This window comes from Triticum urartu, chromosome 5, assembly GCF_003073215.2.
Source record: "Triticum urartu cultivar G1812 chromosome 5, Tu2.1, whole genome shotgun sequence".
NCBI classification, from domain to species: domain Eukaryota; kingdom Viridiplantae; phylum Streptophyta; class Magnoliopsida; order Poales; family Poaceae; genus Triticum; species Triticum urartu.
In genome coordinates this window covers 131,150,301-131,177,481 of record NC_053026.1, presented here as the reverse complement: position 1 = coordinate 131,177,481, position 27,181 = coordinate 131,150,301, and the positions used below count along the sequence as shown (strand labels likewise).

Below are 27,181 nucleotides of genomic sequence, written 5' to 3'. Positions count from 1 at the left end.
AACCCGCAATTCATCGGATCTCGACAAACACACCGCAAAAAGAGTTACATCAAATAGATCTCCAAGAAGGTCGAGGAGAACTTTATATTGAGATCCAAAGAGAGAGAAGAAGCCATCTAGCTACTAGCTATGGACCCGAAGGTCTGAAGTAAACTACTCACACATCATCGGAGGGGCCATGGAATTGATGTAGAGGCCCTCCATGATCAATGCCCCCTCCGGCGGAGCTCCGAAAAAGGCCCCAAGATGGGATATCTTGGGTACAGAAGGTTGCAGCGGTGGAAATAGGGTTTCGTGGTGCTCCTGGATGTTTTCGGGGTATGTGAACATATATAGGAAGAAGAAGTAGGTCGGTTGAGCCACAAGGGGGGAGGGCGTGCCTAGGGGGGTAGGTGCGCCCCCTGCCTCATGGACTCCTCGTCCGTTTCTTGATGTCCACTCCAAGTCCTCTGGATCACGTTTGTTCCAAAAATCACGCTCCCGAAGGTTTCATTCCATTTGGACTCCGTTTGATATTTCTTTTCTGCGAAACACTGAAATGGGCAAAAAAAAGCAATTTGCACTACGCCTTGGGTTAATAGGTTAGTCCCAAAAATAATATAAAAGTGTAAAATAAATCCCATTAACATCCAAAACAGATAATATAATAGCATGGAACAATCAAAAATTATAGATACGTTGGAGACGTATCACTTCTGCACCTCTAACCCTAGAGGGCAGACAGCCTTCTTTGCTTCGTACGTACTCTCGGACAATTCGTTGTCCTTTGGAAGCATATTCTTTATCATTACCAACAACTTTCCAAATCCCTTGTCAGATACACCATTCTTTGCCTTCCATTGCAGCAATTCCAATGTGGTGCCCAACTTTTTCTTGTCAGCTTCGCAATTCGGGTACAACAATTTCTTGTGATCCTCTAACATGCTATGCAACTTCTTCTTCTCCAAATCACTTGCGCAGTTTCTCTTTGCATCGGCAATGGCCCGACCTAGATCATCAGTGGGCTCATCTGATGCCTCTTCTTCAGCTTCTTCCCACATTGTCGGCTCAGCTTCTTCCCCCATTGTTGTATCATCGTATCAGGGAACCCATGGCCAGGATAGCTATCGTCGTCCTCTTCTTCTTCATTGTCTTCCATCATAACCCCTCTTTCTCCGTGCTTGGTCCAAACATTATAGTGGGGCATGCAACGGGACTCAAACAGGTGGACGTGAATGGTTCTTGACTTAGAGTAATTGTGATCATTCTTACAGCCAGCACATGGACAAGGCATAAAACCATCCGCCCGCTTGTTTGCCTTAGCCGTAAGCAGAAAAGTTTGCACGCCATTAATGAAATCGGGAGAGCATCGGTCATCGTACATCCATTGTCGGCTCATCTTCATTACACAACACCGAAAAGACCAAATTAATACAAGTTCATACATAAAGTTCATACAACACTTAAATGCAACAAACAAATAACTTTCTAGCTAAAGCATTTAAATGCAACAACAAATGCGATCAAGATCGCAACTAAGGTAACAATTGATCCAACAACATAATGATACCAAGCCTCACTATGAATGGCATATTTTCTAATCTTTCTAATCTTCAAGCGCATTTTCTCCATCTTGATCTTGTGATCATCGACGATATCGGCAACATGCAACTCCAAGTCCATCTTCTCCCCCTCAATTCTTTTTAATTTTTCTTTTAAATATTCATTTTATCTTTCAACTAAATTTAACCTATCGACAATAGGGTCGGTTGGAATTTCCGGTTCACATACCTCCTACATAAAAATATCTATGTCAACTTGATGGGCACAATTTTTCATAAACACGAAATGCAACAAATAGTTTTAAAAGAGAATATACCACATCCGAATCATAACAAGGACGAGGGCCGACGGGGACGGATATCAAAACCATGGCACTATGTATAACAAACAACGTACGGGTAAGATAATTATACGAGTAACTATATATCCAAATCACACAAACATCAATTTTTTATATAAAAATTCATGAACAAGAAGCTCACCACAAGGTGGTGCCGGCGACGGGACGGTGCGGGCGATCGACGGTGGTTACGACGGAGATTTAGAAGGCACTAAGTAAACCACACCTACATATGCAAACTAAGTGTTATTTTGACCTCAAATTGCATATAAATCAAATACTATCACATATAATTCCTCCCAAATTACTAAAACCCACAAATTAATCATTATATAAACCATTGCAAGAGCTAATCTAGCAATGAGAGATGAAAGGACAAAGTTGCTAACCTTTTATGATCATTTGAATGGATGGGGGACCTTCAAATCTTGACAAAATTTGGGCAAAATTTGTGATGAGCTCGAGAGGAAGGGAAGAACAGAGGAGAGGGTAAAGGGGGAAGAAGCGAGCTCGGGTGGACGAAGGGTTTATATAGGGCGACCTTTAGTACCGGTTCGTGGCACGAACCGGTACTAAAGGTGCTGGTGGGGCCCCATACTGGCAATATCCTGCCACCACTCTCATTAGTATCAGTTCGTGGCACGAACCGATGCTAAAAGTTCGGTAAGAATCGGTACTAATGAGAACGGCCCGGCTAGCCGTTGGAACCGGCACTAATGGACACATTAGTGCCGGCTCAAATTCAAACCGACACTAATGAGCTGAACATTTGACCCTTTTTCTGCCAGTGGTAGAAGGGTGGATTATGACTTGGCTAGGGTCCGGTCCTGATGATGTTTTGGAGATAGTCCATAATGATTGTAAAGACATTGTGATTGAGTAATACAAGTATTTCTCCCACAAAAAAGAAGAAGCCTAGGTGTAGCTCTACCTTCAATACTAAATGCACGTACGCGAAACAGATGGTTCCAAGTGTTATAGGAACATCACCTACCAATCAGGTTTTCATGGTAGAGATGTGGTGGTCGATACATACAAATACTTACCTAAATACATGTGCATCGGTTGGCATGAAAACCTGATTGGTAGTTTTGAATTCACTAGGCACTGGCTAGAAAACTTCACTATTACTATAAGGCAAGGCATAAAATTTATAGTTTTGAATTCAGCCCAGAGGTGTTACCACCAAAGCATGTGGCGGTAGACACTTGCCACATCATCTTTGACAGCCAGCATTGACCAGAAGTTTACCGTTGTTGGCCATGGCGGTAGCCCATATATTCTACTGTCGGCACGTACGGCAGTAGCAAAAGGGCCAGATTTGAAAAACTTGCAAACATGTATCAAATCATGCTAAACTTCTGTCAAATGGTCAAAATAATGATTATGTCCACACTCAACAACATGTGTTTTTCTTATAGTATGTTTACCGCTTCGACGCTATATGTCATGGAGTATTGTCCTCGTCAAGCATTACTCTTGATGTCTCGACCAAATTTATGCTTTTTCTTTCCACTACACTATTTTGGTTTGTTCTGTAAGTTTTCGAGAACCACTCTTTCTTTGTCAAGGAAATCTTTGATGTTGAGTACTTGAACTTCCACTATGGTTTCGAATCTGCTTGATCTTGACATCGAATTGATTTTGCACCTTCCTGGTGAAATTCTTGAGGTGGCCTTGTGGGTCTCACAGGGTAGAAACACCGTCAAATTTTATTTTCACAAGTATTAAACGCTGTCAAAATTCATTGCATTTGCCCCAAAATGGCGGTTGACAACGAAAATCCCAAGCATTTTGCCTTTTTAGTCTAAACATAGTTCTCTTTATAGATCAATAATCATGTTTATTTTTTTAGCATAATAATAAGGTTCATGGGATACATCCTGTTACGAAATGAACAGGCATCCCTACCGAAGACCGTCATTAGCAAACATCGCTAAGATGAGGCATGTGTAATTAGTGTCCAAAGTGCCAAGCGGACGTGCCCGTCCGCACGGACGCTTCTCGCATTAGAAATGCCATCTCTTGTAAACAGGCGCCTCTATAGAGGCATCCCAGATTCTTGTATGAAAGGGGCTTTGCCCATAATCAATAAACACAAGTTTTAATCAATTGTTACAAGTTATCGGCACTTGTTCTACCAACAGAGCACCGAGATGAACGAGAAGGTGAGATGGCAGGGATGAACCTGCATAAAATCGCCTCTGCTCTTGTTCGCTTCATCGGACGGGAAATCCGTTAATCTGCCAGATGCCACAATGTTGGAGTTCATCGTCGTTGGGGCCCACAACAGCCGTCGTAGTCACCGTGGTCATTAGGATTAAGGATGGCAATTTTACCCATGGATGATATAGATACCGATGGATATCTGACCCGAATGGATAGGGTTTGTATATGCTTTCGTGCCCATGGGCGATGCCCAAACCCAACCCGATTTCTCGTGGCTCTTTGTCGTCCGCTGGCAGACGACAAAGAGGTGGGGTGGGTCATTACAGCGCTGACCTAAAATGGACCCCACCCATCTCTTTGTCGTCTACTAGCGGACGGCAAAGATTCTTTGTCGCAGGTGGCAAACAAAAGGCTGATGGCAAGCCAGTTCTTTGCTATCAGCCAGTTCTTTGTCGTCCATTTTTTGCAAGCAGACGACAAAGACCTTCTTTACCGTCAGCTAGCAGACGACAAAGAACTGGCTAATGGAAAATTTCCCGATTCCAGTAGTGTGGATAGGGCATGGATATAATCTTATACCCATGGATATACCCAAACCTGACTCATAGTATGCATTAATGAGGGGAAATCTGTTATCCCTACCCCATAGTCACATGTCCCACTACAATTTTACACTTTGTTATGTAAAACATGCAAAAGAAATTGCACAATCCCCACTAAACTTTTATTAGTTGACATTCAGTGCCCACTAACACACTCTAGCGCTCCTTCCCTTATTTTTATCTCTTTGTTAAATGACTCGTCATTCTCATCTTTTTAGAAAAATATTAAATGATATTAGGTTGTTAGTGGACGTTGATTTACCATAAATTGATGTTTACAATAAGTGAAGCTTAGCTTGCCACGGGGTAAAGAATGGAAGATCTTATGTTAACATTGCCTTATGTCTTATTTATATGTTTTTAGAGTACCCAATGGATACCCAGTGGTTACGGATATCCATCTGGTTTGGACATGGATACAATTTTCACCCATGGATTTTTTCATAGGTGGGCAAAGACTGTCTTCATGATAAGGATATAGATTTAATATTGTTCAACCTGATCCAAACCCGACTCATTATCATCCTTAGTTAGGATCACCCTGGCCCTGTCGTGGTAGATCAGGAAGGACAAAGCAAACTACATGCGGCCATTCACCATGCCAGGCACCTCCGATGCCGGCCTTCGTCGCTCTGCCGATGGACTCGCCCCTTGTCGGCCCAGTAGCACCATTCCTGGGCGAGGACAATGACTTCGACGCCGCTCTGGTCCCACCACTGTCGGGGATCTTCTTCAACAACGACATGGACGCAGGCGTGGCCTTATGTCAGGTGCACGAATACATACCTTGCTCTGCTCGTGAATTCTACCTCGTGCATGGGTACAGGTCATGCCCTACACCCCCAGCCACTCCACCAATGGAACCGGAGGTCATTGACGAGCCAATCGCCTACCCGGGCCTCCCAACACCGACGCCCGCTAACAAAGACGATGAGCTCTTTGCCCCTCCAGGCTATGGCTCTGTGCCCACCATGATGGAGTGGGAAGTAACGCCGACCGAAGAGGAGCACCAGGGGCGCGACCATCTGGGGGTCACGGATCCTTTCATTGCTGAAGTGCTCTCCTTGCGTGAGGGCGTCAGCTTCGCAAGCTTCGGGGCTACACGCACGTGCAGCTGGAATCCGACTGTTTTGAGGGAGTTAACCTCTCTAATCATCTCAGAAATTAGAAAGCTCTCTGCTAGCTTTTTGTCCTTTCATATTTTTCATGTAATAAGAGCCGCTAACGGCCCGTGCATCTGTGTGCTAGGCGTGCATGTACGTTTAATGTGACTGAAAACTGGCTGGACTCCACCCCTAGCTTCCTTGTCAGCAGTCTCCTGGCTGACTGTCCAACGAATGCTTTTACTTAATAAAGCTCATTCCCCGCAAAAAAAAAGTCATCAGCAGAGGCGTTTCAAATTTTGTATAATAAGGGCTTTGCCCACTATCAATAAACACAAGTTTCAATCAATTGTTACACATAACACATCCCAAGCATTTTGCACTCACTGTCGCTCGCAGTGTAAAAGCCCGCTAACCGTATATGGGCTGAAAAGCCTCCACGCCTCGAAAGGAAAACAGCCGACGAAGCTCGTCACGCGTGGCCACCCCGCGGAGCCACCGCTCCCTCTCGCCGGCGCCGACACATGGGCCAGGCCCTGCGCCGCGCCTCGGGGCGCCTGAGGCCTCCGCCCCCGGCGAGGCCCCCGCCCGCTCACCCTCCCCCGCCTCCACCACGGGCCGCACCGGCGGCCGCTGCCGGCGGCGGCGGAAGTCCTCCCCAGGACCTGCTCGACGTGTCACAGGATGGTACGGCGGCTCCTGCTTTCTTTCTTGGATCTCGCTTAGCATTCGCGTGCTGTGCCATTTGACCTAGCTGTTGGTTCTTGATGCCACCACAACTATCGCTGCCGTGTAGCTTTGTTCCTGGTAAACGATGCCTGGATATCCTTAGGTTCTTGACCTGGCACAAATGCTCCGATTTTCTGGTCATATTGGGCTAGTTCATGATCCTTGGTGCTCTTTTGGGCATCCTGCTCACAAAGATCATGTGCAGACTGTTGAATTGAAATGCGACATGCTTAAGTAGGTAGTGGGCACTGTTTCATCTAATCAAGTGTGAAATGTGGATTTCTGCAAATCAGGTTTGTGATCCCTTTGGATTTGACGAACTGAAACCAACCATGACCAATTTAGCATGGGTTATATACTGGGTTAAGTCAGTCAATTCGTATAGTTTCAGAATTTATCGGCATGATCACACTATGTAAGAAAACTAGGAATGTCCGTTAACTTTGTGTGGGGTGTTTTCTGACACTGAATAGCACAGTTGCCAGCAAGTTATTATTTCCGCCCGAGTGCAGCAATGCATGAACAGTCTATCCAAAATTGTTACCACAGTTTGTTCATGACATTATTTTTAGATGAAAGGGGGTGGGAACCCCCCGGTCCCATTTTATAAATGAAACCAGGAAAAGCGTCAAAAGTGCAGATGTTCAAGTTACAGTATGCCCAGAGGCCAAATTACAAAGAAAAAAGTCTAAGACAACAGCAAAAGGATTATTACAGGAGGGGAGTGTATGGCTACATTCCACCACTGTAACAGCGCTACTAGACTAAGCTTCGATCTCGCAGATCATCATTCCATCATCTTGGCCTTCAACTGTCTTGCTGCCCCCCAGCTTCTCCACCGCGCCTCTGAGTTTCTTCCATGGCTGGATCGGCGATCCCAGCAGGTCCAGAGGAGTGATTGGGCTGAGCAGGCAGTGTTTGACACCACCAGAAGGGCTCCTCGGAGGCGAAGTGAAGGGGTGTGGTTCACCAGGCGCGACGTAGTCATCCAGGTTCAGCTTGGAGAGGAGGGCTTGATCGACCTCTCCTGTAGAGATCATCCCCAGCGAAGTCACACCACCATGATTTGGAATGGGGTTTCCAAAATCAAGGAAATCTGGCGTGTTATCTTCTCCCACAGCGGGATCACCTCCTCCTTGAGCAAGATCGCCCACCTCCTCATTGTTCCCAGCACTTTCCTCCAAATCTGTTTCAAATCAATCCACACAGCATTGTTAAAAACATGAGCATTTCTATTCTTCCACAAAGTCCAAAGAATGCATGCACATATTGAGTTTAACACTGTGTGTTTCTTATTGGCAGGCCAAAACCTGGCAATAGAAAGATGATCTGAACCCAGCTCAATGGAGAACACTTCTGAGACCTGTCGCCAAATTTGTTTGGCTACTACACATCCAAAGAAAAGGTGGTCAATGGTTTCATTGTCTGTACAGTAGACACAATCAGGGCGTTTCTCAATGCCTCTTTTAGCTAAATTATCTTTAGTCATGAGTTTATTGTGAGAAAGCAACCAGAGGAAGACCTGTACCCTAGGTGGGAGTCCATGACATTATTGACCATAGAATTTGGTAAGCTGTTGCATTTGATGGATTTAACTGTGAAGAACTCAGAGCATCTACAACTGGAACTAACAAAAGTGAGCCCCTAAACGTGCACGGACGCGTCCGGACATGTTCGCAAACAGTGCCCGGTCACACCTCATTGCTCACTCATTGCAACCACACTCCTCATTTCCAAATCCTCATTTCTATACAACCTCCATGCAACATCCATTTGATCTACGTACATAAAAACAAGCTACAAACTAGCTACTCGTCATCAGATATGTCGATGACCTCCTTGTCGGAGCCGCTGGCCTTGTGGTCATTGGCGACGTGAAGAAACTCCGGTGCCTCCTCTTCGTCGTCCTCATCCGCGAAGAGCTCCTCATGCTTCACGCCGGCCGCCTGAATGAAGCGGCGGTTGGCCGCCACCTCCAGCTCGGACTGGATGGACTCTGAGGATGGCCGCTGCTCTGCCACCTCCTCCGCTTGGGCGAACTCGAGTTGCGCTTGTGTGCCCTCCATGCCGAATCTGGCCTTCTCTGACGTGTCTAGACGATGCGCATCTCCACCTGGGTCTCCGCTCAACGCTCCGGGGTCAACATTTTGTAGTAGGTCAGCTTGCATTGGACCATGGTGGCCGGCAGACGGTGAGGTCGGAGCGGAGAGGGAGAGGGAGGTGGGATCGCGGTAGCGGCACGGACTGGATGGAGAGAGAGGAAATGGGGATGGCTAGGGTTGAGCCTCGCCGCCCGGCTTAAATAGCCGGATTTGGCCCCTCGGGTGGTGCGCCAGAGCGGTGAGATGAATGCGGACCGGTGACCTCCTGGCGGACTGATGGGTTTCCGTGTGGGTCCCACCAGTCAGTCTGACGTGGCAGCCGTGTCCGGGCCTCCCCATATCCTCTCCAAATATGGGCTGGGTTTGGGGGGGGGGGGCCGGACGTTTGGGCTGGGTATAGGGGTTCTGGTTGGGTGCCAATTTCGTGACCGGGTCGTCCGGGCGTATTTGGGGGGGGGGGGGGGGGGGGGGTGAGGGGTCTAGTTGTGGATGTCTAACTCTCGGGAGATGGCGCCTGAATGTTTCTTTACTACCTAGATTCGACTAGGAACACACAAATGCGTAAAACCTTTCTACAATTAATTATTTTATTTGGTAGGCTGAAAATTTCATCATATATAAAAATTCTAACTATAAGGGTGACATGACTTGTAAATGTGACACGTTTCTTTGTAGTGGGGTAATGATTTCAATGGGAGCCAAGAATAGAGTAATAACTCCTTAATATTTGAGTTGATTTGGATTATGGAGCACCAGGGAGTTCAGAATAATAACTCAGTATTTGAGCTGATTTGGCTATTGTAGTAGGCTTCATTCAATCATAATTTTCTTGGCCGTGAAAACTGATGGAACATGTAAAGTTTGATGTGCTGTTATACCTCTTCTTTACTCTGCATGATAATAGCTGGCAAAGAACTGATGCCCCTTATGAAAAGTTGCGTCTTCTTTTCTTAGGTCCAATGGAACCATAGTTTTGTTTCTTTCTAAATAAGCTTATGGGCTACATCACCATCTTGATTTTGACATAGTCTCAGTGCAAGCTTTATTGGCATTTACCAAAGCACTGTGACCTTGCAATAGGTTTCAAATTGCTGTTGTCAATGTTTCATTTATCAGTGTATGATTTATTTATCTATTGAAAATGCACTGCAGCTGTTACACCACCAACAAAAGATGCCCACGGTGTACTTGTAGAACGTGATCCAAGTTATGATGACATGCTTAAGCACATGGTTGGGAGAATCACTACTAAGCCTGGAGGAAAGCCAGAAATGGGTGAAGTGAGTCATGTGATGTTACATTGTTCTCCCTGGGCTAAAATACCATAGTCCCCTTGATGATTTCATTGCATTGCACTGCATAAACCTATAAAGAGCTGAGCTTAAACAACCATTCTATTGAGTCTGAACTTTCCTTAGTTTTTCGGGAGAAGTGATCTAATCAGAGGCTTGTGCTTGCAGGCTTCCGTGGTAGAGCGATACAACAGGCCGCTTCCTAAGGTGAGAACATCTGAACCCGAACCCGGGCAGAGCAGGCAGCTACCTCCAGGAACCCTGAACGTCGGGCACATCCAGGAGATCATCCAGCTGTACCAAGGAAAGTCCAGTAGCCACCGCGGCCCGATGAGTGTGGACCAGATCGCTTCGAGGTTCAGAGTCGAAGCCTCTGTGGTCCATGGAATCGTGCAGTTTGTCTCGTTGCCGCAGGATGAAGGCACCGAAAAGAAAGACGAACGGCGGGACCTTTGAGCGGATCTGTCAACATGGTGGAGATTGTTCATGCTCCCGAAATGAGTTGCTTAGAGGACAACTGGACAGACAAGTTTCTTCATAGTGTTTGCGTAGGTTTCTTTTCTTTCTTCTTGTTGTTGCTGCTGCTGCTGCTGAGCTGAAAGCCTGAGATGGTGATGGAAACTGGAAACCGTACATTGCCGTGTTGCCTAAATAAAAATGAGCGTTTTTTATTTTTACATTTTTCGTGTTTTGTCGCATTTTCAAAACGCATATGCCATTTTGGGTCAGTTGTGACGTGGCAAATCGATGGGTCCTACATGTAAAAATAAATCATGCACAGAGATTGTAGTTAGAAATATATTTGTTTTTCAGTTTACAAAGTTGTTTCTAGAAAGAGATATCAGACCTCCCCCAATGCAAAGGTGCTTAGATAAGGTGCTAAGCATATTAAATGCCTACAATGCAAAGGTGTTAAGCTTTTGGGTGCTAAGCTTCATGCATTTAATTTATTGTAGACTCAGAATTGTGTTTTCATCTAGGTACTCGTTTCTTCCTGGGGTCACCATACTCCCTCCGTTTTTATTGACTCTGCATATTAGAGTTGATTGAAGTCAAACTTCGTAAAGTTTGACCAGGTTTATAAAAAACAATATAGACATTTATCATAATAAATCTATACGATGTGAAAGTACATTTAATAATAAATCTAATGTTGTTGATTTGTTATTGTATATCTTAATATTTTTGTATATAAACTTGGTCAAAGTTTGTAAAGTTTGACTTTGACCAAAGCTAATATGCGAACTAAATAAAAACGGAGAAAGTACTACTCTCTCTTCCTAACTACCATGCCACATCATATTTTTTGCTTAGTTGGCAATCTTAACACCTGTACAAGATGGAGCATTGGGAGGGGCCTAAGAAGAAAACGAATATTGTTGGCAGGAAATTCTGAGCTGCACTGCACGCATTTGAAGTGACCCACCAGATGTGGAGGAAGCTTCCGTCGCAATCAAACGGTCCCTACGGCCCCGATCTTTGATTCATCTGCACGGATCACGAGGCACGCCGCTCTCCCTCGTCATCTCCCATTGCGCGGGTCGCCGGAGGGTGAAAGCAGCGGCCAGCGGTCCTCTTCCCCTCTCCCCCCGCCAGATCTCGAGGCTTCTAGAAGCTTCTGCCGAAGTTAGAGTGTAGTCCAGATCTCGAACCTTCTAGAAGCCTCCACGGGCCGCGGCCCTCCCCGCCTCCTCCAGATCCCGAGGCTTGGGAGGACGCGACCGGGGGATCCACGGGACCTTCGACTTCGAGCACCTGCTGCCAGGGATGCCGGTGAGTTGCTCGCACTAGTACATGGGCTCAGTGAATGGCTGTGGCTTCGCTCGGCTGCGTGGCGTCTCTCTCCTGCTTAGTGATGCCACTTAGTGAGCGCTTGTGCTAATCTTCTTGAATTGATCATGACTGATTTGTAATGTATCAACCATGTTTTTCCTTCTCGTCTTGTCAGAGCATACAAGAACCACTGCATTTCAAACCTGAAGAGCCTAAAGTAGTCGTGGCAGAGAACGAGAAGATGGTTGATGTTCAGGACAAGGAGGTCACCATGGAAGGCCTCTGCTCTGTGGCCGCTTACGATCAGTGGACGCCTCTCTCAGTCCCAGGACAGCGTCCCAAACCTCGATACAAGGTCTTTATTTTTATTTATGTAACTTTTATATACCTTATGATCTTGTGCTGGGCTGTTTTCACTTGATGGCTCTGACATACTGGCTCCAATTACCTTCTGCAGCATGGAGCTGCCGTAGTTCAGGAAAAGATGTATGTCTTTGGTGGAAACCACAATGGCCGTTACCTTGGTGACATTCAGGTACACTAGTCATTATGATTCTCAGTGGAAGGGGCTGCTTGTGCCTTCAGCTATGTTACCTGTATTTTTTGTCATTGAATTTCTAGGGAGGAATTGTTACTCCTTTAGTTGAGCCCTAGATTTCCTTAATTACTTGCCTTGGGGGTTACCCCCTGTTCCTATATTTTGAGAAGATGGCACACAACTTAACAATGGAATCCTTCTTTGCTCGAAGGTTCTGGATTTCAAAAGTTTGTCATGGTCAAAGCTAGAAGCTAAAATTCAATCAGAATCGGCTGAACCAGTTTTAGTTGCTCCATGTGCTGGTCATTCACTGGTAATCATCAAGTACTCTTTGTAGTTATCAGTGATGTGAAACTGGTATACTTTCCAATGGTTGTAATTATAACTTTATCAGATTGCGTCTGTCTTCTAATCCCTGTAGATTCCATCCGGAAACAAGATTCTGTCAGTTGCAGGACACACCAGGGAACATACAGAGAGTCTCAGTGGTTAGCCTAATACATCGCTCATTTTTCTCTCTTCTTATCTTGTCATGCCAGAACTTAATATTTTTTACTCAATGTTGTACCAGTAAAGGAGTTTGATCCGCAAACCAGCACTTGGTCAATTTTGCGTACTTATGGGAAGTCGCCGGTATGTATATTTAATCTGTATTTATGCTGTTCAATTGGGTCGCAAGTTTCCACCCCTTTTCCCTGAAGGCTGCTTCTTTTTGGTCAATATGTATCTTATGGTACTTTTCCTTTTTGTTTAGAGCTCACGTGGTGGTCAATCAGTGACTCGTGTTGGGGACACTTTAGTTGTGTTTGGAGGTGAAGGTGGTGGGAGGTCTCTTCTGAACGACCTGCACGTTCTTGATCTCGAAACCATGACTTGGGATGAATTTGAGAGCACGTAAGTTCTGTGGATTTGGTTTGATCGATGTAAACAAAATGGAGCGGATTTGTTAAAATTGCACAAATGAAGTTAAAAAGTTCTTAGATGGGTATTCTTACATATATATATGTGTGTGTGGAGAAATAAAATTCAAAGTTATGTGAAAATGCTATAGCACGTGTCACTTGTAGTTGGCAATTATTATACTTTATTTAGAACATGAAATAAAACTTGCAGTAAACGCATTAACCGGCTCTGCTTTTAGGTGCAAGATTGATATCTAGCAATTGTTTTGTTACAGAGGCACTCCTCCTTCTCCAAGGTCAGAGCATGCTGCTGCATGCTATGCAGACCGGTATCTCTTGATATTTGGTGGGGGATCTCATTCTACATGTTTCAGTGATCTATATCTCCTTGACATGCAAACAGTGAGACTTCTGTCTAGTGCTGGTATTGTACATTTGCAATTCCAAACCAGTCACCTACCGTTAATTGCAGATGGAATGGTCAAGACCAAAGCAGCACGGTATAATTCCAGAACCAAGAGCAGGGCATGCAGGCGTAACGGTTGGGGATAACTGGGTTATCACTGGTGGTGGTAATAGTAAGAAAGGTAAGGTTGAAATATTATGATTTTTTTTACATTACTGCGTCCGTTCGTTTCCGCTATTTGGTAACCTAATGAATGTAGCTCCCTTCCATCTATAATCGGTTATTCCACTTTGTTCCATTTCTAAAAGCAGCTCACAAAACTGTTATCACTCACATGTGCCTAATGCACTGCAGGTGTTCCAGAAACGCTTGTGCTTAACATGTCTACTTTGGTATGGTCGGTTGTTACTAATTTTGAAGGCCGTACTCCCCCTACAAGTGAGGTTAGCCATTTTTATTCTTACTTTCAATTTGTAAAGCAATGTGAACTTTTATTTTGCATAACATCGTATATGTTCCGCATAGTTACTTGGAAACTCTCTGAACAGTTTGGATAAATGGAGAAAGGGTCTTTTGGTTCAAGAAGTTCAAATTGAATATTCCAACTAGATTCATGAAAATAATGTTATATGAGTCTAAGCCTTTAAGGAACTCGTAATAGCAAGGTTTACGAGTCGATGAGTCGTTCCGAGGTTGAGACTCATAGACTAAGCGTGAATAATCGACACGAGTCGACACTGAAGTTGTGATTCATAGACTAATTGACACTGAAGTCTAGTCGGCCCTGAAGTTGAGACTCATAGACTAGTCTTGACTAGTCCTTGTACTCATAATCCATGCGTAATAGTGAAGTTAACATGGTCGTACTGCTAACTGTATTTATAATATTAGTTAATTGTGATTCTATGGTGTTATGCACCCAAGCTGTCACTGATCTCCGTAATCTCCTTCACCACAGGGATCGAGTTTAGTACTTCACACAATTAATGGAGAAGACTTTCTGTTGTCATTTGGAGGATACAGTGGACGTTACAGCAACGAGGCATGTTCCTCTGTCATCAGTTTAATTTTTCTTATCTATATCTTTATATTTAGATGAGCATTCTTTGTATTTAGGTTTATGCTCTGAAGACAAGTCTCAGACCAAGTGTGTCGTCTTCACGAATAGATGAAGTCGAGACAAATGGCATGACCCCATTATCTGCAGAAGTAAATTCTAGCAGGGGACCAATATTCGAAATTGAAGAACTTCGAGATGACAAGGTAATATCTTAAGCTTGTGGCTGCTTGTTGAAACCATGGTTAACGCTTTTTCTCTCTGTCATTTTCAGAATAACAAGGGAGTAGATATCAGCAAAACCTTGGTGCAAGCAGTAAAGCATGAGAAGAGCCAGGTAGAAGAAAAACTTGAACAGGAAAAGCTGCAGAGCTTCCACCTGAAGAAGGAACTAGCTGATGTAGAGAACAAAAATGCGGAGCTTACTAAGGTAAGCTATAGCACTCACGTAATTGTTTCAGGAAATTCCATAATTTTTCCTAGGGCACTACTACTTGTGTGCTGAAGTTATCTGTAATATAATCTCCATATAGAATTAGTCAGTTCTTTTTTATGATTTCTATTCAAATATCTAAGGCCCCGAGCTTCAGAAAATCAAACTCAAATCACTGTATCTCAGGAATTATAGGTTGTCAGCATAGTAGCATTATTTTTCATATGTTTATGCTTGAATTGGAGTCTCAAAGGTGAAGCCTCAGTTTATCAAACAGAACCTTACAGTGAAAAACATTTACACACAGAGAGAGAAGTATACCAAGGTGGAAATGAAATAGCGTCGGTTTGTGTGTTAGGACTATGCTCTCTTACTTTTCAAGAAGAAACTTTCCCTAAGCTCAATGTGATCAAGTTTTATGTGCTGTCTGCTGTGCAGGAACTCCAGTCAGTCCGCGATCAACTCTCCGACGAAGCAGCGAGGGCTTCCAAACTCGAGGTACGTAAAGGTTCTTCGGGAAAGGGTCAGAAACCATGCTCTAGGTTTTGATGAGTTTGTCGAATACGAAAATAGAGAACTCCTTCACATTCTTGGGATAGGAGTGATGATGATATGAAGTTTTCCCTTTGCCGAATTGGCAGGATGAAGTTTCAGAGATTCAACAACGGCTGCAGAAGATGGAAACCCTTGAAAAGGAGTTCGAATTGCTTCGGAGTGAAAGGGGTGGCGGGTCTGACAAATCAGGTTCAGGCAGCAACAAGAGGCCCGGCAGCGTGGGCTTCCGGAGGTGGTATGGAGATGACGAGCGCTGAAGCAGGGACTCTTCTCTAGGGTCGCATTCTTCCATTTTTGGTCGGTTTCTGATCATATATATTTTTCGGTTAATCCAGTACTGAGGCTTATATGAAAAGCTTGAAAATCATTTTGTAAAGGAAAAGACTGAAAGTATATTTTCTTACGAAGATCAAATGCCAAGAACCTCAGAAACTTGAAAGTGTTACATTCTGTGGAGTATATTTTTTCTTGAGTTATATTTCCCAGCGTTATTTGTTTGTGTTTGAACATGGCATCACAAAAGCATATTGGTAACTTAGGGTATTACCCTGCTGAAGCAGGTATTCTTCTATAGGGTCATGTTCTTTCATTTTTGGTCGTTTCTGATATACTCCCTCCGTAAAGAAATATAAGAGCATTTACATCACTAAAGTTAGTGATCTAAATGCTCTCATATTTCTTTAGAGGGAGTATATTTTTTGGTTATAATCCTGTACTGAGGCTTGTGTGAAAAAAGCTTCGAATTCTTTTTGCAAAGGAAAAGAATGATAGCAAATCACAATCCAGCAAAGATCAAACTTCAGATATTTGAAAGTATTACATTCTGTCGAGTATATTTTTTCTGAGTTATATTTCCCTCCCAGCGTTGTTCTGATTGTGTTTGAACATGGCATCACAAAAAAAATATTGGTAACTTAGGGTATTGCCCTGCAGATTTTTCAAATTCGTATTTTGGTAGTACTGACATAACCATAATACAGAAGGAAGCTTGTAGAGACAGTGCTATGATCATTTGAGGAGGCTGTGTTTCAGCCAGAAAAGTACCGAAGGAGATTGCCTCCCTTATTTTTGCTGCCTCCAAGCGTAAGAACTGGACCGTCCGGGAGGCTATGAGGGAAAACTCGTGGGTCCACAAGCTTAATTCGACTACCATTCTGTCGGTAGACCACATTGTCCAGTTCATCGACCTTTGGATTCACCTTGAACATGTCCAGCTTCTTTTTTTTTTGACGGAAAACAGGTAGATGCTGATTCTCATTGATGAAGAAAGAGGTTGAAAACCCATACAAATGGTTACAGACGTAAGCTCTACTCCTAGTTCACACGTACTGCCAGTGCATGGCGCCGGCCACCATGTCTAGTTACAGCCGGCTAGTGAGGTAATTCATGGCGGCTCGAAAAATTTGCTCATCGGCGTCAGTCCAGCGAACAGCCAACACCTTGCCTCGTCAGATATCTTGTTAACCAGTTGGTTCACATCACAGGCTTTCCCTTCGAAGACTCGTGCGTTGCGCTCTTTACAGAGGCACCAGGAGACGAGGAGGCAAGTGGCACGCCATGTTGGTCTGTTGCGTCTCGGGAGGGAGCTGATCTGTCTCCTGAACCTGTCTCTGAGGAGGTAGAGGATGACATAACTTGGAAATTCCATCCTAGCGGCAAATTCTCGGCGGCTTCGGCATATAGGGCGCAATTCTTGGGATCGACATTAACCTCCATGAACCGTGTGGTTTGGAAAGTTTGGGCTTCTCCGAAGGTTAAATTCTTCTCGTGGCTAGCTCTTGGTGGAAAGCATTGGACATCAGATAGGCTTCAGAAACAAGGATGGGAAAATTGTGGACTTTGCACCATCTGCAGAAGGGCCAACGAGATGGGAAAATTGTAGACTTTGCACCCTCTGCGGGAGGGCGGGCCAACGAGACGGCGCCTCACTTTTTTTTACAAATGCCGCTTTACCCTGCTCAGATGGAGGATGATTAAGGAATGGCTTGGGTTGGGAGAACTGGAAATGGACCGGTTGTCATCTGAACACACCGTGAAAAGTTGGTCGATGAACATTGACATCTCTTTCATCATAAGGCCAGGGCCACGCTCACTATGCTTGTCACTTGGACTATTTGGAACGGCCGGGTTTTCAGAAAGAAGTCCACACCGCCGTTCTACATTCTCAAACTCATCAAAGACAAGGCCAAGACTTGGGTCACCGCCGGAGCAAGACAGCTGAACGACATCATGCCGCGAGAGTAGTCTTTTTACGTTGTATGTCCCAATCTGACAAGCAAAGTTGTAACTGCCATGTGTTGTACTCTCTCCCCTCTTAATTAATATACAAGGCAAATCTTTTGCCTCGGTTTCAAAAAAAACACGTGTATGTTCCCTAATTCCAATAAATAGAAATCTTTGCAGTGATCGAGCAAGCTTGAAAACAAACATATCACATGCTGATTTTGCAAAATCAGTGGCTGCCATACAGGATTGAGCGGCCAGGTTGATATTAATAGTTACAACTAAATCCTGAAACTTCATATGTTGCTCCTGGAATTCAATAAAATCCACACAGAAAGGGTATGAACTTCCCACCCAATGCTCAGCCAAACATGTTGGGAAGAGGCCTCACAGCCATGAAGGCGTCGACCATCTGTGTAAACAGGACATCGTTAAATTGGCAGAAGACATATGTGTGAATCTATTTTTTATCAGTGTTTGCATTTTTTTTATCAATGTTTGCACAGTGCAGCTACGCGCCTCCTGTTATGTACAAGACCAAATGAATGTGATAACATATGATATTGCATACCTCCTCGGTAACTCGAGCTCTAGCTCTTTTGTGCCTTTCAACCATCTCAGAAAGAACCGTAACCAGAAGCTGCTTCACTTCACCCGTCAGCATCCTTCCTTCCTTGTACGCCTGATATTGAGTTCCACAACATTAGCACGGCCCAATTGGAAACTAAGTAGCTATAAAGTGTAGTTCTAATATCTTGCAATATTACCTTCTTTATGCGCTCGAGCTCATCATCGTCTTCAAGGAAGAAGTTCAGGTACTTAATTGAGACATCAACCTGAATACAACAATTAAAATTACCAATTGCTTTTGTCTTGTGCAAGGAGCACATCACATTAGAGAAATATTGCAGGATGCAATGCTCCACAATTTACAATGAAATACAATGTTGTCAGCTTCAATAAATGACGAAACTACAAACAAAGGGCATGTTGCTAACTTCATATTTTATGAAACTGGTAATTTTACTTGATATACTGAAATTATTACTTATTCTAATTTAAGTTTTGCCTTCTAAGTAAAAAAATGCATGATAGAATGATGCATAGGACATGGAATCAAGCCGCCAAAAAAGCTTGCTTACCTGTGTCAATTTATTGTTAGTATGTCTCAAAACAACAGGAAAAGGGTGTACCTCAAGGTTAGCTCCAAGTTTTCTATGAAGTTCTACAGAGTCCTGGCCACCTGAGAATGCATATTTATTCACCTGGAAAATGATGGGGAAGTAAATAGAAGTACAAAACAAAGACCTACAGGCTACAAATTCCGTGCTCAGCTCAATCTAGCAACCACTTCAGAGCATCTACAAACGGACCACTCATATCCTCCCCAAGCGTCCTGGCGGACAGCCTGGTCACTCCCCGGACAGGAGAGAGAAGGAAAAAAAGCCACCCAGCCGGACCGCCCACTTTGTCCTCATATGCTCGGGCACAAATCCCCATATCCAAGCCATATATGGGGATGTCTGGGCATGTCTCGGCAGGGCGCCATGTAAGATTTCGCCACCACGGACCACCTTTTCTCTTTCTTTATTCTTTCTTTCTTTTCTCTCTCTTCCTCTCCACCAATCATATGCATGTGACCGGACATATAGGGGGAAAATGAGGGGCATGGTTGTGTGCATGAACAAATAGGGACTAAAAGCGGACATGCCCGGGCATGTTCGCGGACGTTTGAGGAGCCAGAGTTGTGCATCATGGTTGTAGATGCTCTCACACAAACAAGGATCAGCTGAAAACATGTAACTGTTTGGAAATAGTTTTTCTGAGACAAGAAACAATGTTGAGTACATACCTTTGTCTTTATATCTTTAGTACTATCGGTCACATATATAGCAGAATTTGGATCACTAGCTGACATTTTCGTGTTCTCCCCCTGTAAGATATATAAGTAGCCCCAAAGCAATGATATTAAAGTTAGTGCCATCCATAACAGGATGTAGCAAATAAATGTAAAACAAATGGCACACGGGCTCCATAAACGAAGTTATAGTCTTGTTAAGTTCAAAACAGCTAGATGGAGAAATAGCAAGTTCAAGAATTGACTGGAAGCAGTCAAACTGGAACTGTGTTTCTCATAATCAGACTGGTATTGTGACTTCACTAGACAAAAAAAAATTCTTCTTATGTTTGCACTCATTAACGCAAACCTAAATATGGCACACTCGTAATTCTACAAATTATGGTACTTAGGAACAAGCTTTCCACATCCTACTTGCGGGCCGTCACCCCCCAAGTGGCGCGCCGTGTCTTGATCCGGATACGGTGGCAAGTGAGCGAGGAACAGGTCGTCGCATCCTTAGTGGTGCGCTACATCGGCGCCCGGATGTAGTGGAAAATGAGCAAGGGTCTTCGCATTTGACTCGACGAGTGCGAAGGGTAAGGAAGCTAGCCGAGCCTAGGAGGATTCGCTTAGGTAGCTGGAACGTAGGGTCTCTGACAGGGAAGCTTCGGGAGCTAGTTGATGCAGCGGTGAGGAGAGGTGTTGATATCCTTTGCGGCCAAGAAACCAAATGGAGAGGACAGAAGGCGAAGGAGGTGGAGGATACCGGCTTCAAGCTGTGGTACACGGGGACGGCTGCGAACAGAAATGGCGTAGGCATCTTGATCAACAAGAGCCTCAAGTATGGAGTGGTAGACGTCAAGAGACGTGGGGACCGGATTATCCTGGTCAAGCTGGCAGTTGAGGACTTGGTTCTCAATGTTATCAGCGCGTATGCCCCGCAAGTAGGCCACAATGAGAACACCAAGAGGGAGTTCTGGGAAGGCTTGGAAGACATGGTTAGGAGTGTACCGATTGGTGAGAAGCTCTTCATAGGAGGAGACCTCAATAGCCATGTGGGTGCATCTAACACGGGTTTTGAAGGGGCGCATGGGGGCTTTGGCTATGGCATCAGGAATCAAGAAGGAGAAGATGTCTTAAGCTTTGCTCTAGCCTACAACATGATTGTAGCTAACACCCTCTTTAGAAAGAGAGAATCACATCTGGTGACTTTTAGTAGTGGCCAACACTCTAGCCAGATTGATTTCATCCTCTCGAGAAGAGAAGATAGGCGTGCGTGCCTAGACTGTAAGGTGATACCTGGAGAGAGTGTTGTACCCCAGCATAAGCTGGTGGTTGCTGACTTCCGCTTTCGGATTCGTGTCCAGCGGGATAAGCGTGCCAAAGTCGCTAGAACGAAGTGGTGGAAGCTCAAGGGGGAGGTAGCTCAGGTGTTCAAGGAGAGGGTCATTAAGGAGGGCCCTTGGGAGGAAGGAGGGGATGCGGACAATGTGTGGATGAAGATGGCGACTTGCATTCGTAAGGTGGCCTCGGAGGAGTTTGGAGTGTCCAGGGGAAGGAGAAGCGAAGATAAGGATACCTGGTGGTGGAATAATGATGTCCAGAAGGCGATTAAAGAGAAGAAAGATTGCTTCAGACGCCTATACCTGGATAGGAGTGCAGACAACATAGAGAAGTACAAGATGGCGAAGAAGGCCGCAAAGCGAGTTGTTGGTGAAGCAAGGGGTCGGGCATATGAGGACCTCTACCAACGGTTAGGCACGGAGGAAGGTGAAAGGGACATCTATAAGATGGCCAAGATCCGAGAGAGGAAGACAAGGGATATTGGCCAAGTCAAATGCATCAAGGACGGAGCAAGCCAACTCTTGGTGAAGGACGAGGAGATTAAGCATAGATGGCGGAAGTACTTCGACAAGCTGTTCAATGGGGAGAATGAGAGTTCTACCATTGAACTGGGAGACTCCTTTGATGAGACCAGCATGCGTTTTTTGCGGCGAATCCAGGAGTCTGAGGTGAAGGAGGCTTTAAAAAGGATGAAAGGAGGCAAGGCGATGGGCCCTGATTGTATCCCCATTGAGGTGTGGAAAGGTCTCGGGGACATAGCGATAGTATGGCTAACCAAGCTTTTCAACCTCATTTTTCAGGCAAACAAGATGCCAGAAGAATGGAGACGGAGTATATTAGTACCAATCTTCAAGAACAAGGGGGATGTTCAGAGTTGTACTAATTACCGTGGAATTAAGCTGATGAGCCATACAATGAAGCTATGGGTGAGAGTCATTGAGCACCGCTTAAGAAGAATGACAAGCGTGACCAAAAATCAGTTTGGTTTCATGCCTGGGAGGTCGACCATGGAAGCCATTTTCTTGGTACGACAACTTATGGAGAGATATAGGGAGCAAAAGAAGGACTTGCATATGGTGTTCATTGACTTGGAGAAGGCCTATGATAAGATACCGCGGAATGTCATGTGGTGGGCCTTGGAGAAACACAAAGTCCCAGCAAAGTACATTACCCTCATCAAGGACATGTACGATAATGTTGTGACAAGTGTTCGAACAAGTGATGTCGACACCCGATGACTTCCCAATTAAGATAGGACTGCATCAGGGGTTAGCTTTGAGCCCTTATCTTTCTGCATTGGTGATGGATGAGGTCACAAGGGATATACAAGGAGATATCCCATGGTGTATGCTCTTTGCGGATGATGTGGTGCTAGTTGACGATAGTCGGACGGGGGTAAATAGGAAGTTAGAGTTATGGAGACAAACCTTGGAATCGAAAGGGTTTAGGCTTAGTAGAACTAAAACCGAGTACATGATGTGCGGTTTCAGTACTACTAGGTGTGAGGAGGAGGAGGTTAGCCTTGATGGCCAGGTGGTACCTCGGAAGGACACCTTTCGGTATTTGGGGTCAATGTTGCAGGAGGATGGGGGTATTGATGAAGATGTGAACCATCGAATCAAAGCCGGATGGATGAAGTGGCGCCAAGCTTCTGGCATTCTCTGTGACAAGAGAGTGCCACAAAAGCTAAAAGGCAAGTTCTACAGGACGGCGGTTCGACCCGCAATGTTGTATGGCGCGGAGTGTTGGCTGACTAAAAGGCGACATGTTCAACAGTTAGGTGTGGCGGAGATGCGTATGTTGAGATGGATGTGTGGCCACAGGAGGAAGGATCGAGTCCGGAATGATGATATACGAGATAGAGTTGGGGTAGCACCAATTGAGGAGAAGCTTGTCCAACATCGTCTGAGATGATTTGGGCATATTCAGCGCGGGCCTCTAGAAGCTCCAGTGCATAGCGGACGGCTAAAGCGTGCGGAGAATGTCAAGAGGGGGCGGGGTAGACCGAATTTGACATGGGAGGAGTCCGTTAAGAGAGACCTGAAGGATTGGAGTATCACCAAAGAGCTAGCTATGGACAGGGGTGCATGGAAGCTTGCTATCCATGTGCCAGAGCCATGAGTTGGTTGCGAGATCTTATGGGTTTCACCTCTAGCCTACCCCAACTTGTTTGGGACTAAAGGCTTTGTTGTTGTTGTAGGAACAAGCTTTCCACAAAAAATTATGCTATTATTACCAATAATTGAAATATTTCATATGTAACCATGTAAGCAACCATTTCACTGTAAATCCTAATTGTCGGGCATTAAATGACTGATTTTAGATAATAAGCGTCCTGGGCATCAGGTCTACCTTGTCCATATATGTACTTATTTTTTGTGCCATGTTGAACTTCTATGCAGTGAAGCATAAAGCTTTAAACCATTGTTCCTCAGAAAACACATTTACCTGAAGGGCAGGGAAAAATCTTGACTCAATCAGTGCTGGCTTCTGGTAACCAATTCTTGGAGCAACATCACGGGTCATCCTGAAATAAGGATCCTAGAAGAATGAAAAATGAATTGAATGAGGAACTGAAGATATGAAACAAACCATGAACATCTACCAACAGTTCATATTTTTAACGAAATTACTCAGAGATGGTCTCTTAAAAATTCACATATGGATAAGCATATCTATAGTATGCACACAATGGAAGGATACTATTAGTTATATTCTGGAAAGCACGAAAACTTGCAGAATGTTACTTCTAAAATTAGTTACTAGGAGATATATGATAATTTCTAGTTATGCCAGGAAGTAGATATTATGTAACAAATTATGTTTACAGGACAATTGTACCAAAAATATGTTTTTACCTGGTCTATTGCGCAAGGTATCAGGCACCGTAGTTGGTCATTGCCAGAAAAGTGTTTGGGAAATGAAGAAGGGAATGATGGAACTGCTTGCACAGGAGGAAAGCTAATCTTTCCAATGTGATCCTCTGGAGTGAATCCAAATATTCCGACAACCTGTCATTCAAGAGCGGACTATATTAGCCAACGTTAATGCTTGAACAGAAACTACTGAGCTCTCTCATGCCAAATAGACAAATAGTGTAATCAATGGAACAGCTCTCACTTTATTATATGTCACACATCTGGCCACTTTAACCATGTTTTCGTAAAAGGCACTGCAAGAAAGAGAAGAGGATTACTTTACTATTGTTTATATAGAAACTAATCTACTCCCTCCGTTCCTAAATATGTCTTTCTAGAGATTTCAACAAGTGACTACATACGGAGCAAAATGAGTGAATCTACACTCTAAAATATGTCTATATACATCCGTATGTGGTAGTCCATTTGAAATCTCTAAAAAGACATATTTAGGAACGGAGGGAGTAGGATTTACGAGGTCATAAGGTAAAAGATCAATCAAGGCTAGAATTTAAGATATTAATCTTACCCGCCAACAAAATTAAAATCAGAGAATATAAAAGTCCTTTCAACATCAAATCCGCATGCTATAATGTCTTTTGCATTTTCACGCGCAAGCCTTTTACTTTCCTCTACCGTCAAATTTTTCCACAGGAACTTCTCATCATCAGTTAGCTGTATCACCAGAGGAACCTTGAAAGCATCCTGCAAATATCTGAAGAAAGATTCTTATGGTCAATGAGCATTGCCAATGGTTACTTACACAATCAGAACTGAGATGATAACGCAAGATTTATCAAATAATACCTGTAGAGTATAGAGCATAAATAAGACTATGAAATGTAGCATATTTATGTGCTAGAGTTTTTGTGAAGGATAGGAGGTAAATACTTAGCGTTAAACATGCTAATTGCTGATGTTTAACTCCCGAGTTTCAAGGGTAGTGTTCAACTAAAGGCTTTCTGCAAGTCCACTGTTGGTACATGATTCACCACATAAACTACTACAAACTGAAAAGATATCAATTTCACTAGTCTACTAAACTGGTAACTAATCGAGAACAAATCCTGCATGTTCTCAAACCAATGGAGGCACAATGGACTGTTCGTTCTAGCCAAGAATGCACGCTACTCCCCTGCTGCTTCCACCGCAGCAGCATTGCCCAGATAAACAACACAGTGATCAGTGAATCAACAAAGTCTTCTTACTTGGTGAACATGAAGGGGACGAGGTGTCCGAGATGCAACGCCTCTGAGGAGGGCCCTCTCCCCGTGTAGAGGTAGAACTTGTCCCCCTTCTCGTAGATGTCCAGTATCTCGTTCAAATCCCTGCACGCCCACAAAAAGGTTCCGAGATTGAGTCAGCAATTCCACCTCCGCCGCCGCCTGGGAAGGCAAAAGCTAGGGCTATCTTTTACAGCACCGGTGGGCGAAGAAGAGGCCGCGGCGGAGGAAGCGGTGCGGGGGGCGGCCGGTGAGTCGCGCGATGCGGTCGATGAGCGGGGCGTCCAGGCGCTGGCAGCCGAACTGGTCGACCAGCTTGTCGTAGTCGATGCCGCCCTTCCCCGCCGACACCTCCCACGGGTTCACCACCTGCTCCTCCTCCTCCTTCTTCTCAACCTCCGGCGCCACCGAGGCCATGGCTAGTTCTCCTTCTCCGCCCTGCTCGTCGCCGGAGATGGCAGGCGGCGGCAGCTGGAGGGGGAGGTGAAGCTAATAAGCACTTGTTACTAGCAAAATCTGGCCGCCGCTGGCGGCTAGGGTTGAGGGGAATCGACAATGGGTTTGGACGAGTCGCGGCGAGGAGAGATGACGCGCGAGCGAATCGGTACGTGGGCCCTCGGGTTCAGCTCGTGCTGGACCCAGCCGTCAGCGGCGTGCTAGTATCAATATGCGGGTTTGGATGTTGGGTTATTTGCATGAGGAAGTAAATTTTAAATCTCGAGGTTGTAGAGTTTGTCGGAAACGAACCTTCACTTTTAAATCCTTGAAGTGTATACTCTATCCTTGTTAATCCCGATCAATCTCAACCCTACAACTGTTTGGCGCACAGGGAAATGATCCATCCCGTCCGGGATCACAATCTACTCTCACTGACAATCTCTGCCCCACATGTCATTTTCATCTTCATCCTAGTCCTCTGTGCGTGCGCTTTCCTTATTTGGGCGCGTGGTAGCGGAGAGTCCGTAGAAGGGTCGACAGTGAGGTTGCTCCCTGAGCAAGGCAGCGGGACCATTCCTTCCCTTCTGTGAGCAAAGATCTAGCAGCTCGGACCTCGGTGGCAACGACCGGTGGGGTCGGCTGGAGATCGTGTGCATGGCTCTGTCTTGGACGATAATGTCGACAGAGGTGTGTGACGGTGATGACGTCGACTCCCGAGGCAAGCGATGCAACTCGAACCACTTCTCGTCAAGCTCAACTCACTATCTTTTTATGGTGAATGGTGCAAGAAGTCACAAAAGGATGTACTAGTACCATCCTAATAAGCATTGGATAGCAGAACCCGGAGGTGTCGGTATGTTGCTACTCTCCATCAGACTCTAGTTCCTGCCATGGTGACAATGATTTTGGGTGCGCACATCAGCAGGGACCAAGACATCCCGGACGCGTGAGTGCACATGGAGCAGAACAAACATTTAGCAACCACAACTCAATTCCTATTTTTTTGCCGGCCGCCGTGATAGCTTTATAGAACCCACACACAGGACAGTGCTGAGCAAATCGAGCTCCTATTTGCATCTACATCCTCGGCCACAGAAAAAAGATGCGTGCAGGAGGAGACCACACACACACATGGCTGCGAACAGCAAGCTGCAGAGCCAGCTGCAGCCGTTAATGGCCGGCAGCGTCGACGATGAGGGGCACGGGAGGAGGGCAGTGGGCGACTGGAGAGCATCATGAGTGACGAGTTGGAGCCGTGAGCATGGCGGGCGGGCGTTCCCGACGCCGACGCAGGTGGCGTGCTCACCGCCATGGTGCCCCAAGAATTAAAGAAGTGAGAAGCAAGCTACACAGAGAGATGGAGGATACAGAAGAAGGAAGATAAATATGACATGTGGGACCATGCAATCGGTGGGAGTAGAGATTTATCCCGGATTCCAGGATGGATCATCCTTCTCTCGATACATCAAACATAAATTCATAGACAGAGGGTCAGGATTGACCGGGATTAGTAAGTACTCCCACACATGGTATCAATTTCACAGATTTGGAGGTCGAGGTTGAATTTCGACGGGCTGTATTAGTTCAAGTTTTTTTTTTAAGACCTCTCCCGGCCTGGCATTATATAACCCGACCCGTGCAGAAACGAGACG

The 27,181-nt window shown here is 45.0% G+C and overlaps 3 protein-coding genes across 3 annotated transcripts; 2 read left to right on the top strand and 1 right to left on the bottom strand.

Annotated features, from left to right (window-relative positions):
* Positions 1–6,181: 6,181 nt before the first annotated feature.
* On the top strand, positions 6,182–10,556 carry LOC125508187 (WAS/WASL-interacting protein family member 3). Its single transcript, XM_048672793.1, has 3 exons — positions 6,182–6,443; positions 9,740–9,867; positions 10,048–10,556. The coding sequence occupies exons 1-3, from the start codon at positions 6,281–6,283 to the stop codon at positions 10,333–10,335; spliced, it is 579 nt and encodes a 192-aa protein (XP_048528750.1). The 5' UTR covers positions 6,182–6,280; the 3' UTR covers positions 10,336–10,556.
* Positions 10,557–11,349: 793 nt separating this feature from the next.
* LOC125508185 (acyl-CoA-binding domain-containing protein 6-like) lies at positions 11,350–15,988 on the top strand. The gene is made up of 15 exons (XM_048672791.1): positions 11,350–11,652; positions 11,828–12,007; positions 12,110–12,187; positions 12,402–12,503; positions 12,612–12,678; positions 12,762–12,823; positions 12,945–13,084; positions 13,368–13,494; positions 13,565–13,679; positions 13,853–13,941; positions 14,457–14,540; positions 14,615–14,761; positions 14,830–14,985; positions 15,427–15,486; positions 15,630–15,988. The coding sequence occupies exons 1-15, from the start codon at positions 11,647–11,649 to the stop codon at positions 15,798–15,800; spliced, it is 1,584 nt and encodes a 527-aa protein (XP_048528748.1). The 5' UTR covers positions 11,350–11,646; the 3' UTR covers positions 15,801–15,988.
* Positions 15,989–17,838: 1,850 nt separating this feature from the next.
* On the bottom strand, positions 17,839–25,677 carry LOC125508186 (tryptophan--tRNA ligase, cytoplasmic). Its single transcript, XM_048672792.1, has 11 exons — positions 25,291–25,677; positions 25,077–25,196; positions 24,398–24,583; positions 24,071–24,122; positions 23,809–23,961; positions 23,399–23,491; positions 19,619–19,699; positions 18,960–19,031; positions 18,534–18,602; positions 18,338–18,448; positions 17,839–18,178 (listed from the first exon to the last, which is right to left on the bottom strand). Exons 1-11 carry the CDS (start codon positions 25,506–25,508, stop codon positions 18,128–18,130), a joined length of 1,206 nt encoding a protein of 401 aa, XP_048528749.1. The 5' UTR covers positions 25,509–25,677; the 3' UTR covers positions 17,839–18,127.
* Between the last annotated feature and the right edge of the window lie 1,504 nt (positions 25,678–27,181).